The 15869-nt window shown below is 37.6% G+C and overlaps 1 protein-coding gene across 1 annotated transcript in view; it reads right to left on the bottom strand.

Moving 5' to 3' along the window:
• Nucleotides 1–4135: 4135 nt before the first annotated feature.
• Nucleotides 4136–15869, bottom strand: part of SPIN1 (spindlin 1) — a 67023-nt gene continuing 55289 nt past the window's right edge. Inside the window, 3 exon segments of the mRNA XM_067041053.1 lie at nt 4136–7544; nt 7547–7732; nt 11892–12125. Coding sequence (XP_066897154.1) covers nt 7486–7544; nt 7547–7732; nt 11892–12125 — 479 coding nt within the window. The 3' untranslated portion in view covers nt 4136–7485.

Raw genomic sequence — 15869 nt, 5'->3', positions numbered from 1 at the left:
CATCACGCACACATCCAGCATCATTGGATCCACTTATCTTTTGAGTGAGTAGGGCAGGATTCTCCCTAATTACAGATGAGGAAAAGAAGTTAGAAAGGCTAAACAAGTTGCCTGAGATCATACTGATAGAAAGTGGGCAACTAGAACTCAGAGATTGGGCTCTTCTTTCAATGCTCTTTTTAGTACACTAAATTTATCCATCCCTTTTAAATAAAAATAGAAAATTAGTATTGTTTCTAAAATATTTAGTCTGTCAAAAATAATGCTCTGCCAGTAAGATTTCTTTTCCATTGTAAGCTTAACAGTAAGAAAGCCCAACTAAATTTTAACACGGTGCTGTGGATTAAATTGCATTACCCCAAAATTCACCTGTTGGTATCCTAACCCCTGGCAACTCAGAATGTGACTGTATTTGGAGATATGGCCTTTAAAGAAGAGGTTAAGGTTAACTGAGGTGGTTATAGCAGGCCCTAATCCAAGGTAACTGATGTTCTTACAAGAAGAGATCACAACAGACACACAGAGGGAACACCATGTGAAGCTGGAGGTAGGACAGCTGTCTGCAAGCCAAGGAGAAAGGCCTCAGGAGAAACCATCCTGCTGACACCTTAACCATGGAGTTTCACCTTCTAGACCTGAGCAAGAGTAAGTGTCTACTGTTTAAGCCCCACAGTCTGTGGTGTTTGTTATGGCAGCCTGAGCTGATGGACACGTATGATATGTAGAGTAGTATCAGAAAACAACCCTTCAGTGGTCTACCACATGTAATTTGATCAGAACATGACCCTTTTAAAAAAATAGAGTTACCAAATTTTAAAAAAGGGCCAGTGACAACGGCTAAGACATTTCTGGTTTTGTTTACTTGTTTGTCTTACAAATGCATGTGAATTAAGGAGATGGCTGGTAACAGGTGTTAGTTTCCTGTGCTCTGTGTGATCTCTCTCCCCCACAAACTGCTCAGAGGCAGTAATTCTAGTTGTAGGGCAATGCAGACTGTGGACTCCATCCCTTCAGACATGTTTTTCAGTCCTTAACATACTGCTCTCTTCTGCTGGCTGGACTGCTCTGAAAATGACCACAATCTTGTCCTTCTCCTGTGACAAATCAGATTTGGGGTAAATTAAGACAAATGCAGTGGTTAAAACTACTTGGCCATGGTATTACAGGGCAACTCGAAGCAACACTTTGCTCAGATCATGTCCTCCGTAAATAACAGACATGCACACACACACACACACACACACACACATACACAGAGAGTAATAAACACAGTCCACAACAAAGTACAACTCTTGGGAAAAAAGCCACAGTCACCAGGGACCACTCTCCTCGTTTTTCTAGTGGGAATGCACAGTGCACAAGTAGTCGTGTTTAGATTTCTTACAAATCCTTTAGGAGACAAATCTAAGGCAAAAGCTTTAAAGCAACTTTCACAATCTATATCAGAAGACAATTCAGAATGATGAATTTCAATCTTGTTAACTGTTCATGTTAATGTCAAGGTTTTTTTTTTTTTTTTTTAAGTGGTACGCGGGCCTCTCACTGTTGTAGTCTCTGGTCTCTCCCGTTGCGGAGCACAGGCTCTGGATGCACAGGCTCAGCGGCCATGGCTCACGGGCCTAGCCACTCCGCGGCATGTGGGATCTTCCCAGACCGGGGCACGAACCCGTGTCTCCTGCATCGGCAGGCGGATTCTCAACCACTGCGCCGCCAGGGAAGCCCAATGTCAAGGTTTTTAAAAGGTCTTCCTTCTGTCCCTTTCACATCATAATCTGCTTTGGTTCCAACATGAAGACACAGAACTTAAAGTTACGTGTAATGTACCAATCCTATAAAAAGGATTTTTAGGTAGTTCACATGGTACTTCAAGCTCTAATGTTCCCCCAGAGCATGAATTTTTCAAAGCATAAGTTGAAAGTAATGAAAGAGGATGGAGATAAAGCGGAAGCAGGAACACACCCAAAGTACACACGGCAGCCTACTCACTTACTGTTAACAGCCAATGTAAAAAAGAAATGCATGGAAAGGCCCCACGCTTCCGTGTCACCATTGCGAGAGCTGACAGGGGTCAATGCGCTACCTGGTCCAGTGCCCTCACATAAAAATTAAGCAGAAAGAATGCAATGTCATTTTTAGGCAAAATGATGTGCCAAGGCAGTACCCGAAGATCATCTGCCACTGAGTTACCAAAACCTAGGCGTTTTAGGGCCCATACAGGGGCAGAGACTATCCTAGAATATCTGGAGAAACAGTTTACAGACTCACCTAATTTTCTGAAACTCAGCAGCCTAAAAACTTACACACACACACACACACACACACACACACACACATATGTATATTAATGACATAGGACAATTACTGTAAAAACTAGGAAGGAGAATAAGTCTAGATTTTATAAGAATATTAACTTAATGACATGTTTAAGGTGTCTTTGAAATATAAAATAGTATCTACATTCTTGTGATGGAAATTAAATATTTCCAGTATAATTTCTCTCCAAATAAAAGATATCTATTTTTATACCTTTTATTTATTAGCTATATTTATTATAACTTTGGGTTACAATTCTCACTATAAAGAGACAGATTTCTACATTCTAGTGACTTAATATAAAACCTTTTATTATGCAACTTGGAAATAAAACTTTTTGCTATCAATGTACGAAATAAGGTTACAAAAAATTATCCAAAGAAATTACTGGACCATAGACTACTCAAATCAAATCACCCCACTGAAGTAATTTAATTCTGAGGCATGAACACAGCAGCTTGGAGCCTGGGCACAGCATTGAGGGTCTGAGTCCTGATGGCCTCTGTAATCCTGAACACGGTACTCAACCCTCACTCCTTTGACAACAGCACAATATGGAAAAACATCATGCCTTCCTCACAGTATTAAGAATTAAATGAAGGGACTTCCCTGGCAGTTCAGTAGTTAGGACTCTGTGCTTCCACTGCAGGGGGCATGGGTTCGATCCCTGGTTGGGGAACTAAGATCCCGCATGCCACATGGCATGGTTAAAAAACAAAAAACCAAAGTGTTTGGCAAGGTACTTATTAAGCACTTTTGCTAGTGCTTTATTAGTGTCAACTGCTTTATTATCACAGAGCTGTGACTGTACCAAGTGAAGAAACAATGGAAAGCAAGCCCATCCCTGCAATTCTCCAATAGTGGCGACTGCTCTAGACCTAGTTCTTCAGTTTACAAACAGCAGTCAGCAACCGCCAACCTTTAGACTAAGCTTGCCTTGTTATTTTGGGGGAAAATATTTCCTGAGCTGTATCTTCGATACTGCAATGAGTGATTTACCTTCAGGAAGAAGACTGTAAGATCTCCCCCAGGGTGAACACGTGTGCTTCCAGGTTCATCTCCTCCCTACACCTGTCTGCAACTCCTCCCACCAGAGTCTGAGAGGTGCTCCTGCATCCCCTTGGCCAGGGCCTCAGCAGTGGTCATTGCAGCTGCCATGCCAAGCCTCCCCAGTCACTCTGGCAGCAAGAAAAGCGACCTGTCCCGTCCTAGCTTTAACCATGGATCCTTGGGCCAAACAGGGAAACATAAAAAATGAATCGAATTAAGGGCAGGCATACCATAAACTCTACTTTTCCCCCTCACTGATAAAATTATCCAGGAAGATAAAATACAGAGTACATATAGTTCCAGTATTACCTACATGTCTTTGTCCTTACTACTGAAAAAGGAGATTTTTCACTGCAGAATTTCACTAGTTGGTATTTAAGTATTAATAAAAGCAATATATAATTATAGCAAGAAAAGATGTAAAAGTATAAAACACACATTATTTAATTCTATTTAAAACAATTCTTTTAAGTTTAAAATTTTATGATAAATTGAAATTTCTCATTAATTGCTAATCACAAACTTTCATATTTTGGACTATATAATATATTGGGGCTATTGATTATTGCTCCCTTTCTTTACAGGTACTATTAATTATCATTCAAATAAAAATTCTATTTCTTTCTGTTCCTATATATATCTGACATTTACATTTGGTGAAAAGAGGGAAAAAAGGTCTCTTAAAATCTTCAAGTAAAACTTCAAAAACTTTTTCAGAAGCACGTTTAACACATCACAGTTTGCTCATAAGCACAAAATTTACAGTCAAAAGTTGCACATAAAGGGTTTATTTTAAATGTTTTAAGGATAGGATAGAGTTACATCATAATTATAAAAATTACTTACAGAATGAACAGATTTATATTGTTTATACTTCTAAATGCAGAGAACAGGGAACTGTCTACACATTGTATAAAATAAAATTAAAAATGAATTCAAGCTTGAAAGATGAGGTCATTTACCTAATTTTAAAATGCGAACACGAAGACCTCTGAACTATACACATTCGTTCGAACTGCACTAATGATGGAAAATACAAAAAGCGCAGCATTTCCAAGGAACCACAGACATTTTGACCATAATTATTTTCTGTTACAATAATTCCTGTTTTGTCTTTGGAGAACTGACTTTTTTTTTTTTTTTAAGACAATCAGCTTCAAGAATGTCTTCAGGCACTACAATTTGTGACAATCAAAACAGTCTTCTAATGGGTCCACAGCGTTCAGAGATTCAAGCCCAATGCACTTCAGGGTTTGGCACATAAAACAATAATAGAAATGAAATCTGGTTTAGAAGCAACTGTGATTGTTTAAAGAATGCACAGTCCCTTCAAATGCTGCATGACATACACAACTGGAAAATCACCTTCTGTTGGCACTACATTTGCTTCACCAGTGCATCTTTATCCTACAACCACTGAAACCGCACAGTTAAGCAAATATACAGAAACTGAAAACAAATAAAAACAAAGATAGAAAACAAAAAACCTAAATATATTTAACATGCAATTTTAGTTAGTTACATTGAACATTCTACTTAGAATAGAGCATGCAAAAAAGGATGGTCTGCTTTTAAGGTTTTCCTTTGAAGCTTTACATGGCAGCCAGACATCACGCACGCACACACACACGACACAATAATACTATAGCAGGTCAATGAGAAAGGCCAATACATTTTATACAGAGATTCATGTCTTGTATTGTCACAAGTCCCATGATAATTTTGGAAATTAATGTTGTATTCCTAGAACAAGGAACCAACATTCCGATACCAGGAAAATGCAAGCAATGCATGCAGATCTGAAACATGAGCCTAGACGAAGCCTGAAATACTCGGCTGGGGAGCAGAGTTAGTCATGGCGTCAGGAAGTGTGGTTTAAGCCACCAAAAGAAAAAAGAATGGGAAAGAAAAAAGGAAAAAACAACAACAAAAAGACCCCTTCCCCTTCCTTCAACCCTAAAGGCAATAAATGGAACAACGATTAAAATAATGACGATAATAAATCACGTCACATCCATCTAGAGAGATCATGTGGTATTAAAAGTTGCTAAAGGTACTTGCAGAAAAACCACAATGCAAGTCATTAAGTAATGCCAGAAATGTTTCAACTCAACTGACCCAACCCTCAGGATACCTCCAAAGGACTCTGATTTTCAGTTTGAAGTCACTGTGTCCTGTTCATTCAGTGCACGCTGGACAACTCCCTCTCTGGGCCACACGTGTCCACTTGGGCACAGGGAGCTGGGCTCAACCTTGAGATTCACATGCAGGAACTCTTACAGGAGCCTCCGGGAGAACAGATGACAGATCTGTAGCATGACACTTGTTTCAAGCACAGGAGGAACATCTAAGACCTGGGTACCCACTGCATGGAGAAGCTCACCCATGGCTGCCCTCAGTGAGGCACTGGGCACGCTGGAGAGAAGTGGGGTGCTGTATTTACATGGTGCGCGAGGTAACCACCCACCAGAACAAGGCACAGCCTTCCTGAAGGCGAAAATGGGCATGACACAAACCACGCAGAGCACGGCCTTGAAACTACAGAATCTCTTTAACATCAAGAACAGCCATGAAAGATGTCACACAGACCTGGTGTTTGACTGAGATTCATATGCATTTAAGCTTTCTGCCCAAATCAGAGGTAAGATTTTCAATCTCCACAAGACTGGTTTCACAAATCACCTTTCTCCTAGCTTTCAAACTGCCAGGGATCATCCAAAACAAAGTGATAGACTGATGTTTTGCTGCTAAATGAACCACTTTTGCAGTTCTACTTTAGTTAAAACAACCTTGCAGGAAAGGATTCAATGGCTAAGGACTACTATCAGTCACACCCACAAGCCAGTGCAGGTGACTGACCCTGATGTGGTAGGATCCACCAAATGGAATGAATCCACATCAACAGCACACCATGAGTAAGAACATACAGCACCACAAGAGGTGTCAGGAATTTAAGCTGTTATTTGTCTAGACATTCTTTGAGGGGAAAAGCCGAGGGGGAAAAGCCTTCTGACCATAATCATATATCAGTAATAACAGTAATAAAAATAAAGGTATCCCAGAGGACTTGTTAAAAGGCAACAACATCATTCTTAAACTTACATTTCTAATATAAAAGCACTATGTTCTTCCAGGAACTTATCAAATACACATAAACCGCTGATATACTGTTGCCTTTTACATCTGTGTACTAAAATTCCAGATTACTAATTTGTACAAATAATGGACCAAATGTGCCATCCAAAATACACCTGCATTACACTATGTGGACCAAGTACCTGGGCTTTGCTTAAAAATAAGTATTTATGATAAAAAATGTAAACAAATAATGTACAAAGCTTAGAATTAAAGGCAGCCTTTTACCCAGATTTCTGTTTTGTAAAATTGTAATGTGGGTCATTAAATGTTCACAGGTGATTCATATTTGAATTTACAGTTTAAAGCCTCCAGACTGAAATGGTGCTCTGAACCTGACTTTCAAAATAAGCTGAATGTCCCGATGTGCTTCCTGTGCCCAAATTTAATTTTAAATAAACAGCAGTAATACACTGAATACACTAAATACAAATGGCTTGGGTCAGCACTCCTGTTAAACTGGAGAAAATTATGTAACCCCCACTCCAACCCACAAAGAAAGGACTGCCCATGAAGTGTGTGTGTGTGTGCGTGTGTGTGTGTGCGTGTGTGTGCGTGCGCACGCGCGCGCAACAGATCTATGTGTATGTATATATACATTATATATGTATACACACAGATACAGATAGGTAGGTAGATATAGATACATATATATCTCAAAAAAAGGCAATAACAAAAATACCAAACTATGCTTGCATTGTGGAAGCAGAATAACAGTGTTAAGCGTGAAGGGGAAAGTGGATAAGATCTACTACAGTTTTAAATGACTATGATGCTAGCTTAACTTTTACCAGACTTGCCTGTAACTCCCTTCCAAACAGACAGACTTCTTTTAAGAGGAAGGAGTTCCTTACACAAAATGCTTTGTGTTCACATAAATCTGTACTATTCAGAACAAAACCAGTTCTGCTGGCAGAGATTGTGGGTTCGCAGGGACATTTAAGCTTTCATTAAACTGGAAAGCAATCAAGTCTTTATGTCTACAAATTATACATTTAATAGTTCCACAAATTTGGCAAAGTTCGTGATGACATCTAGGATGTTTTCACCAAATCATAGACATAAATATGGAAATCATCATCAAACTTGATGAAATAGACAGACGGTTTGGCTTCTACTTGATGAATGACCATGCCAGTCCTTTTAGAGCCATCTTCTTTGGCATATTCCACTTGTTTGCCTACCAGGCTGTCTACAACTTCTCCTGGTTCCCTTTCTGCTGGAGGTGAATCATCTGTATTTAAACGGGCGGAAAAAGAGAATTTAGAGTCAATTTTTAGATACACACCAACTCACATATCTGTTTTGATAATTAAAAAATTTTTTTAAATATCCTGAATTCATCTTGATTTTCTAGACCAAGAGTCAGCAAACTTTTCCTTCAAAGGCCAGACAATACATATGTTAGGCCTGAAGCCATATGGTCTCTGTACCAACTACTCAGCTGTATTATTGTCACATGAGAGCAGCCACAGATGATATATAAATGAATGGTGTGGCTGTGTGCCAATAAAACTTTATTTACAAACACAGTGTGCTGACCCCCAAGAGCTAGACATGTAAACAACTTTGAAAATCATAACCAGAAATTCCTTTGGCTTATATTTAGTTATAGCTATAATTACCTAAAGAGGGATGGACTAAAAGAAGGAAAGGGTCAAGAAAAAAACTAAATACAGTTGACCCTTCAACAACAGGGGTTTGAACTGCATGGGTCCACTTACACAGGGATTTTTTCCAATAGTAAATACACGATCTGCAGTTAGTTGAATCCACAGATGCAGAGGAACTGCAGATACGAAGGGCTGCCCATAAGTCATATGCAGATTTTCAACTGTGCGGAGGATCAGTACCCCCAACCCCCAAGCTGTTCAAGAATCAACTGTAATTATACAACTTTCTTTTTAAAAAAAATTTTATTGAAGTATAGTTGATTTACAATGTTGTGTTTTATAACTTCTTAAAAATAAGCCTGCTTTATTTTGAAATAATTTCAAAGCAGATAATACCTACTGGGATTACTGAGAATGTGCTATGCACTTAAAATGCCTAAGTATTCCTGTCTTATCCTGTGAATTCTTAAAAGCTTTTTTCCCCTCAACTTCATTTCATCACACATGGTCCTCTTAACCCAGCTTCAAAATAAAAGAGATTTCCTGTGCTATAAAACTAGGTGCTAAGTGAACTCCATCCTCAGACCAATTACAACTGAATCTCAGAGGATGGCTGAGGCACCTGTACTTTTTTAGAAGTCTCCAAGAAAATCTGAGTGTTGGAAAACACTGCCCACCCTATGACCTAGCAAGTACTCTATAAGTTCTACGAATACACATAAAATGAGAACAAACCATCACTGCCAACAATAAAGAAACAAAGTACAAAAAAGGGGAGCCAGGGGATGGAGCTAGGCAGTTACAATTCTATTTTAAGAAACCCCTAACAAGTCCTGAATAACCCAAGCTCTTATCCATGTAGTAACAGAGAGCCTTCAAGTAGGACAACCAGGTATCCTGGTTTGCCCAAGACAGTCAGTGCTTATGCCAGTCATCCTGACACAACGGTTAGCAGTGAACCTTTTTACTTTCACATGTATCCTGGTTTGGATCATATCATGTATCTGTATTAAGAGTAGTTTGCCTCTTTGATTATAATAAATTCTCTCACTGAATGGCATAATCTGAAACCTGTTATTCTGATCTCACACAACACAAACCAACCACCTGAGCACAGTGTTACCAGTTCTTTAAAAAAAGGAAGAGGAAATCTAAGCTGAACTCTTCTTCAACAGTGCTCTTCCGTCAAGCAGCAACATCATACCACACCACACTTTTGTGGCACCTCATGTGTACAAAGAAATTACAAACACATGATCGCCATACGTTTTACAGTAACCACGAGTGAAGAAGCCAGGGACTCAGAGGCCACTGCAGAGCTCTTCGTATCAGAACATCACAACAGCAAGTAACAGCAAATAAACTTCTATACCACTCGAAAGAAAGGAGTGAGAGGATAAAGACGTGATCGGTACAGGCAATGATTTAATGTGCAAATGACCTCATATTTTCTATTATCAAGTCAATAGTACTTGCTTTGGACATTTCTCTACAAGAAAGTTTAAAACTTCATATAGGTTGGAGAAATGCTTTTATGGTATGCTCTCATATTTAAATTCCCGCCTATATAACACTTTCCATTACACATTTATAACAAATATACACACACTTAAAAAAAAAAAATCTAAGAAGGCAGAAGTCAGGACCAGATGAGTACATGAGTAGTTTCATTGAGTGGCTTGTTCACAGGAAGAACTTTAAAAAAAAAAGAAACAGAGATGGTGTTACATTGCTAATATATCCAGTGTCTGTCAGTCGGCCATATCTGTCTAGGGCCAAGAATTCATGTGTTTGAGGAAAAGCTATTGAGTAGTTTAAAGAAAAAAAAAAAAAAAAAAAGGCTTAAGCAAAAGTGAAATTAAGAAAATAATTTTATTCACAATAGCATCAAAAAGAATAAAATACTTAGGACTATAAGAAGTGCAAAAACTTACAAAACATTGATAGAAATGGAAAAACCCCAATAAATGAAAAAACACCCCATGTGCATGGGTCAATGGCTTAATTTAAGATGGCAATACGCCCCTGCCAAACTGATCTAGAGATTCAACACAACACCTAACAGAATCCCAGATGAGTTTTTTGCAGAAATTGACAAGCTGATTCTAAAATTCATAAGAAATTGCAAAGAACAGCCAAAACAATTCTGAAAAAGAAAGGAGGATTCACACTTCTTGACTTTAAAACTTATTATGAAGCAGTGTAATCAAGTGTGACACTGGCAATAACTATAGACATAGGGACAAATGGAATAGAACTCAAAGTCCAGAAATATCTCCATACCTCCACAGTCAAGCAATCTTTACCAAGGGTGCCAAAACCATTCAGTAGGAGAAAGAATAGTCTTTTCAAAAAGTGGTTTTCAGGGCTTCCCTGGTGGCGCAGTGGTTGAGAGTCCGCCTGCTGATGCAGGGGACACGGGTTCGTGCCCTGGTCCGGGAGGATCCCACGTGCCGCGGAGCGGCTGAGCCCGTGAGCCATGGCCGCTGGGCCTGCACGTCCGGAGCCTGTGCTCCGCAACGGGAGAGGCCACAACAGTGAGAGGCCCACATACGGCAAAAAAAAAAAAAAAAAAAAGTGGTTTTCAGACAACTGGATTGCCACATGCAAAACCAAGAAGTTGGATAGGACACATCATAAAAAAATATTAACTCAAAATGTATCAAAGATCCAAGTAAGACCTACATGTAAGAGCTAAAACTGTAAGACTCTTAGAAGAAAACAGGGGCAAGTCTTCATAACCTTTGATTTGGCAAGGTATTATTAGATATGACACCAAAAGCATGAGCAATAAAAGGAAAACTAGAAAAATAGGACTTCATCAAAATTTAAAACTTTTGTACTTCAAAGAATACGATCAAGAAAATGAAAAGACAACTCAGAGAATAAGAGAAAGTATCTGCAAGTCACGTATCTGACAAGAGAATTGTACCTATACTATTGACTGTTACGACTCAGTAACAGAAAGACAATGCAATTGAAAAACAGGCAAAGGATGTGACTAGATATTTCTCCAACGAGACATACAAATGGCCAATAACACACGAAAAGATACTTGACATCTTTAGTCATCAAAAAAATGAAAAGCAAAACCACAATGAGATATCACTTCACTACCACTAGGATGGCTAGAATCAAAAAGTCAAGTAACAAGTGTTGGTAAGGATGTGGAGAAATCAGAACCCTCACACACTGCTGATGAGAACGTAAAATGATGCAACCACTTTGAAAATCAGTCTGGCAGTTGCCTAAATGATTCAACCCAGAGTCATCACTATGCCTCATCAATTCCACTCCAAGGCATATACCCAAGAAAACTAAAAAGAAATGTCCACTCAGAAACTTGTACACAATTCTTCATAATAACCAAAAAGAAGCAAAAAAATCCAAATATCCATCAACAGATGAATAAAATATAGTATATATCCATACAATCGAGTTGTATCTGGTTATTAAAAGAAATGAAATACAGACACACGCTACAACATGGATAAGCCTTGAAAACATAACCTGAGTGAAAGAAGCTAGTCACAAAGGACACCACATTATATACACCATTCATATGAAAGTCCCAAGTCCAGAACAGGGAAAGTAAATTATTCTTGGCAAAAGGGTGAAAATTTCACAACCTATGCTTGGTGCATGACTAAAAGAATAATCACTTAACCCTAATAATTAAAAATTTTAAATGTATCTGCCTAAGAGTTAATCAAATATCTTGCTCTAAAATTCAAATTCCTTATGAATTATCAAAAATAAAAGTTGTCAATCTATACTTACTAGAATCAGGCATAATGCGAAGGTCGCCTTCTTTATAATCATCTAAGAGCTGGTACATGTACAAGACAGGATCTTTTTCATAGGTGATGTAAAACCATGTGTTCATTATAGGGGCGCGTGCTAAGACCATTCCCCTCCACTCGTCTTTAGAGCCATCCTCGGTCTCAAACATGTGCTCCACTGCTTTGCCAATCATTGTGTCAGCTAGGTGTGCATCACTGATTCGAGATGTTGCTGGGGACAAAAAAGCAAACAATGCTTTACGGGAAAGAATCTGTTTTTCTTTCTTTTTTTTTTTTGAATACATCTGTTCTTGGTACTGTACCTAATTAAAACTTTTAGTTGTTTATTCAAGGTATAAAGTGGTTTTTGTTATTGTTTAATAGATAATTATTTTAAATTATGAGATAAAATTATAGACTTACAGAAGAGTTCCAAAAATAATATCGTTCCCATATACCCTTTACCCACCTTGCCTTTTAAATATCTTATATAACCATTGACCATTTATGAAAACCAAGGTATTAACCTATTCAAGGCACAGGTTTTTACTCTTGACCCAACAATCTGTTTTTTACAGTAATCAGAGTGATATTTGTGGCCAATATACCAGATTGTGTTGGTCATTTGCTTAAAATACTCCAGCACTTTCCTTTCATAATTTGAATAATGAACTGCTTCTCCAGATCCACAGCCCCTTGGCCATCATCCCCTGCCAGCCCTCTGCCCTCCTGTTCATCACATACTGCTTGACTGCCTACACCTCAGCAGCATGGGCATCTTTTCCTGGGATACCTTTGGGCTGACTACGGCCCCCACATCCTTGGGGGCTGGCTCTTCCTGAGCAGATGTCCTCCCAGAGGCTTTCCAGGACCACCCAGTGAAAACAGCCCCAACAATCACTCACCTAACTGAGCTTGATTTCTTAAAGACATTTACCACTCTCTGCAGTTATCTTGTTTTACATGTTTGTTTACTTGCTTTTAGACTGCACAGTGATGAAAGCAAAGGCCTTTCCCACCTTGTTTCCAATACTGTGATCACAGGGGTTCAACATTTGTTGTATAAATTAATTATTTCAGAGGAAAGCAGGTTGTCCTAGATGGCCTGTGTGATTAGGAACACAGGCCTCCCTATTGGTGTATCAATAGCCCTCTGCAGCCCTGCTCTACATTCCTTAAAGACATAGGTGAAAAATTACAAGTTTCATTTTCTTTTTTAATATTGGGAAAATTATGGAGGAACCTACTGATTTTAAGGTTTTTCCATTCCTCACGTTTTAGACAATTATCTTTAAAAAAAATTAGTACTTCTTATTTATGAGTGCTTCTATTTTTGTCAAAGTTCAAAGGAAGAAAGATTAGAATTTCTTGGTAAAGATACTGCTATCCAATTTTATCAGAAGGACACTGTAAACACATACAGTAGTTTTCTTAAGTATGCAATAATTACCAAAAATAACATAGAATTCCCCACTGTGCATGACACTAAAGCAAAATCCCACTAGTTTTCTTGATACCAGAAGTTATCAAACTTTCTCACCTTAGGACTCCTTTACATTCTTAAAAGTTTTTTGCGCATTTGTTTATATGGATGATAAATATCAGTACCAACTATTTTCGAAATTATAAATGACATATCCAAAAATATTTTAAAATACCTACAGAAACACATTTTTAATGAAAAATATTTTCTAACAAAAAATTAGAAATGTCTAGCTTTAAAAATGGACAGCTAGAATCTCATAGCTGTTTCAGCATTCAATCTGTTGTATGTACTTTTAATTGGTGTATAAAATCAAAGATATGCTGTTGAAAAAATATTTTATTAGTCTTTTCAGATAATTTTAGATATTCTTCTATGATACCACATCAAAACTGAACAAGTGGTAGCTTTCCTTAAAGGTTAATTGCAATGTAGAATTTTAAATCATTATCAATAAACTTCTGTCACACTATTAAATTAAAATTCATTTGTCTCCAGAATACATCAAGAACGCCTACAACTCTAAAACAAACAAAACAAAAAAATCAAGTAACCTGATCAAAAAAGTGGGCAAAGGACTTGAATAGACATTTCTGCAAAAATGACATACGAATGGGCAAAAAGCATATGAAAGATGCTTAACATCACTAATCATCAGAGAAATGCAAATCAAAACCAACAGAAAATAACAAATATTGGTGAGGATGCAGAGAAATTGGAACCCTTGGGCACTGTTGGTGGGACTGTAAAATGTTAACAAACACTATGGAAAATATTATGTATGTAGGCTCCTCAGATAATTAAACACAAAATTACCAGATGATTCAGAATTCCACTTCTGGTTAAATACCCAAAATAACTGAAAGAAGGGCTTGAAGAGATATTTGTATACCCATGTTCACAGCAGCAGTATTCACAATAGCCAAAAGGTAGAAGGAACCCAAGTGTCTAATCATGGATGAATGGGAAAAAAAATGTGGTATACACATGCAATGGAATATTATTCAGTCTTAGAAAGAAAGGAAATCCTATTACATGCTACAACATGGATGAATCTTGAGGACATTCTGCTAAGGCAAAGAATCTAGTCACAAAAAGACAAATACTACATGATTCTACTTATGATGTATCTAAAGTAATCAAATTCATAGAAACAGGATGGTGGGTTCCAGGGGCCAGTGGGAGGCAAAAAAGAGTAGCTGTTGTTTTAATGGGGAAAGAATTACAGATTTGCAAAACAAAAAAGTTCTGGAAACCTATTCCATAACAATGTGAATATACTTAATGCCTCTGAACTGTACACTTAAAAATAATTATGGTAGTAAATTTAATGTTTTGTATTTTCACCACAACTTAAAAAATCTGTCGGCCTTTGAATGGATCTTTCACCAATATATGATTTGGTAACATCATGCATTGCTCATATAGAAAATATTATATTCACTGAGTTATGCAAATCTTCCAAATAGTGGGAAACTCCAGTGTATAACTGAAAGGATGAGAGTGAAAAAGGCAAATTCTATCTTAAGATTTTTATGAAAATTAATTTTGACCTCATAAGCCTCCTGAATGGGCCTCTGGGAACCTCAAGGGTCCTCAGACTACACTTTGGGAACTGGTACTCTGTGACATCACATGCTTTGGGGTTGACTGACTTACTTTTCTCTCTACCTTTAGTTTAAGGAAAACAAAACTGTAACTTAGTCTAATGTACTGCCTTAAGCAAATTAGAAAAGACCATTTTTTTCCTACATGGAATATAAATGAAGTCCAAATAATTTTTCAGACTAAAGTATCACAGGGAACACCATAGTTAACTCTTAATTAAATTAGGCATGTAACAATTGCTGGTTTGCACATAGGCCTTTGGATTTCCTTTTTAAAATTGCTTTTCTGTTTACAAAAGCAATCCATGTCTACTGTTGGAAACAGAGATGGCACAGAACTAGAAAGAAAATCATTAAGAAACCCTTAAATCCCATCACCAGAGATACTTATATATCTTAGGATATTTTGGTTTAGTCAAATCACTTTTTTATCAAGATAAAAGGTTTCTTCTGTCCCATGATGACAACAGAGCTAACACAGGTCATGTGGCAGAATGCAGTAAATTTCAAGTAAGCTAGCAGCCTTGCCCTTGAAGGAATCAGAAACTAAAATTCTGGGTCAGAAAAAGAATGTATGATAATTACTGAGCACAAATAATTGATATAAAGGTGTGGATAATATTTTTTAAGCCCTGAAGGGAAGATTCTTCAATGTTAATTTCTAATGTGGAAAATGGACTGATGTCAAGATCAAGAGCAAAGAGGATGCGCCTCACGAGGAAGAAGTGTTCAGCTGAACTTAAACTAAAATGCCAAAGATTTACTATTACATAATTAGTTACCTTTGGTTAAAAATACAAATTTAAAGAAAGATTTCTGTAAAAACTCAACTATATTTATACAGGATGAATAAAGACAGTGTTTGCTATCTAAAGCAAGGATTAAA

This window comes from Kogia breviceps, chromosome 8 (genome assembly GCF_026419965.1).
Source record: "Kogia breviceps isolate mKogBre1 chromosome 8, mKogBre1 haplotype 1, whole genome shotgun sequence".
NCBI lineage: Eukaryota > Metazoa > Chordata > Mammalia > Artiodactyla > Physeteridae > Kogia > Kogia breviceps.
The sequence above is the reverse complement of the archived record's forward strand: the minus strand, read 5'-3'. Positions and strand labels throughout refer to the sequence as shown.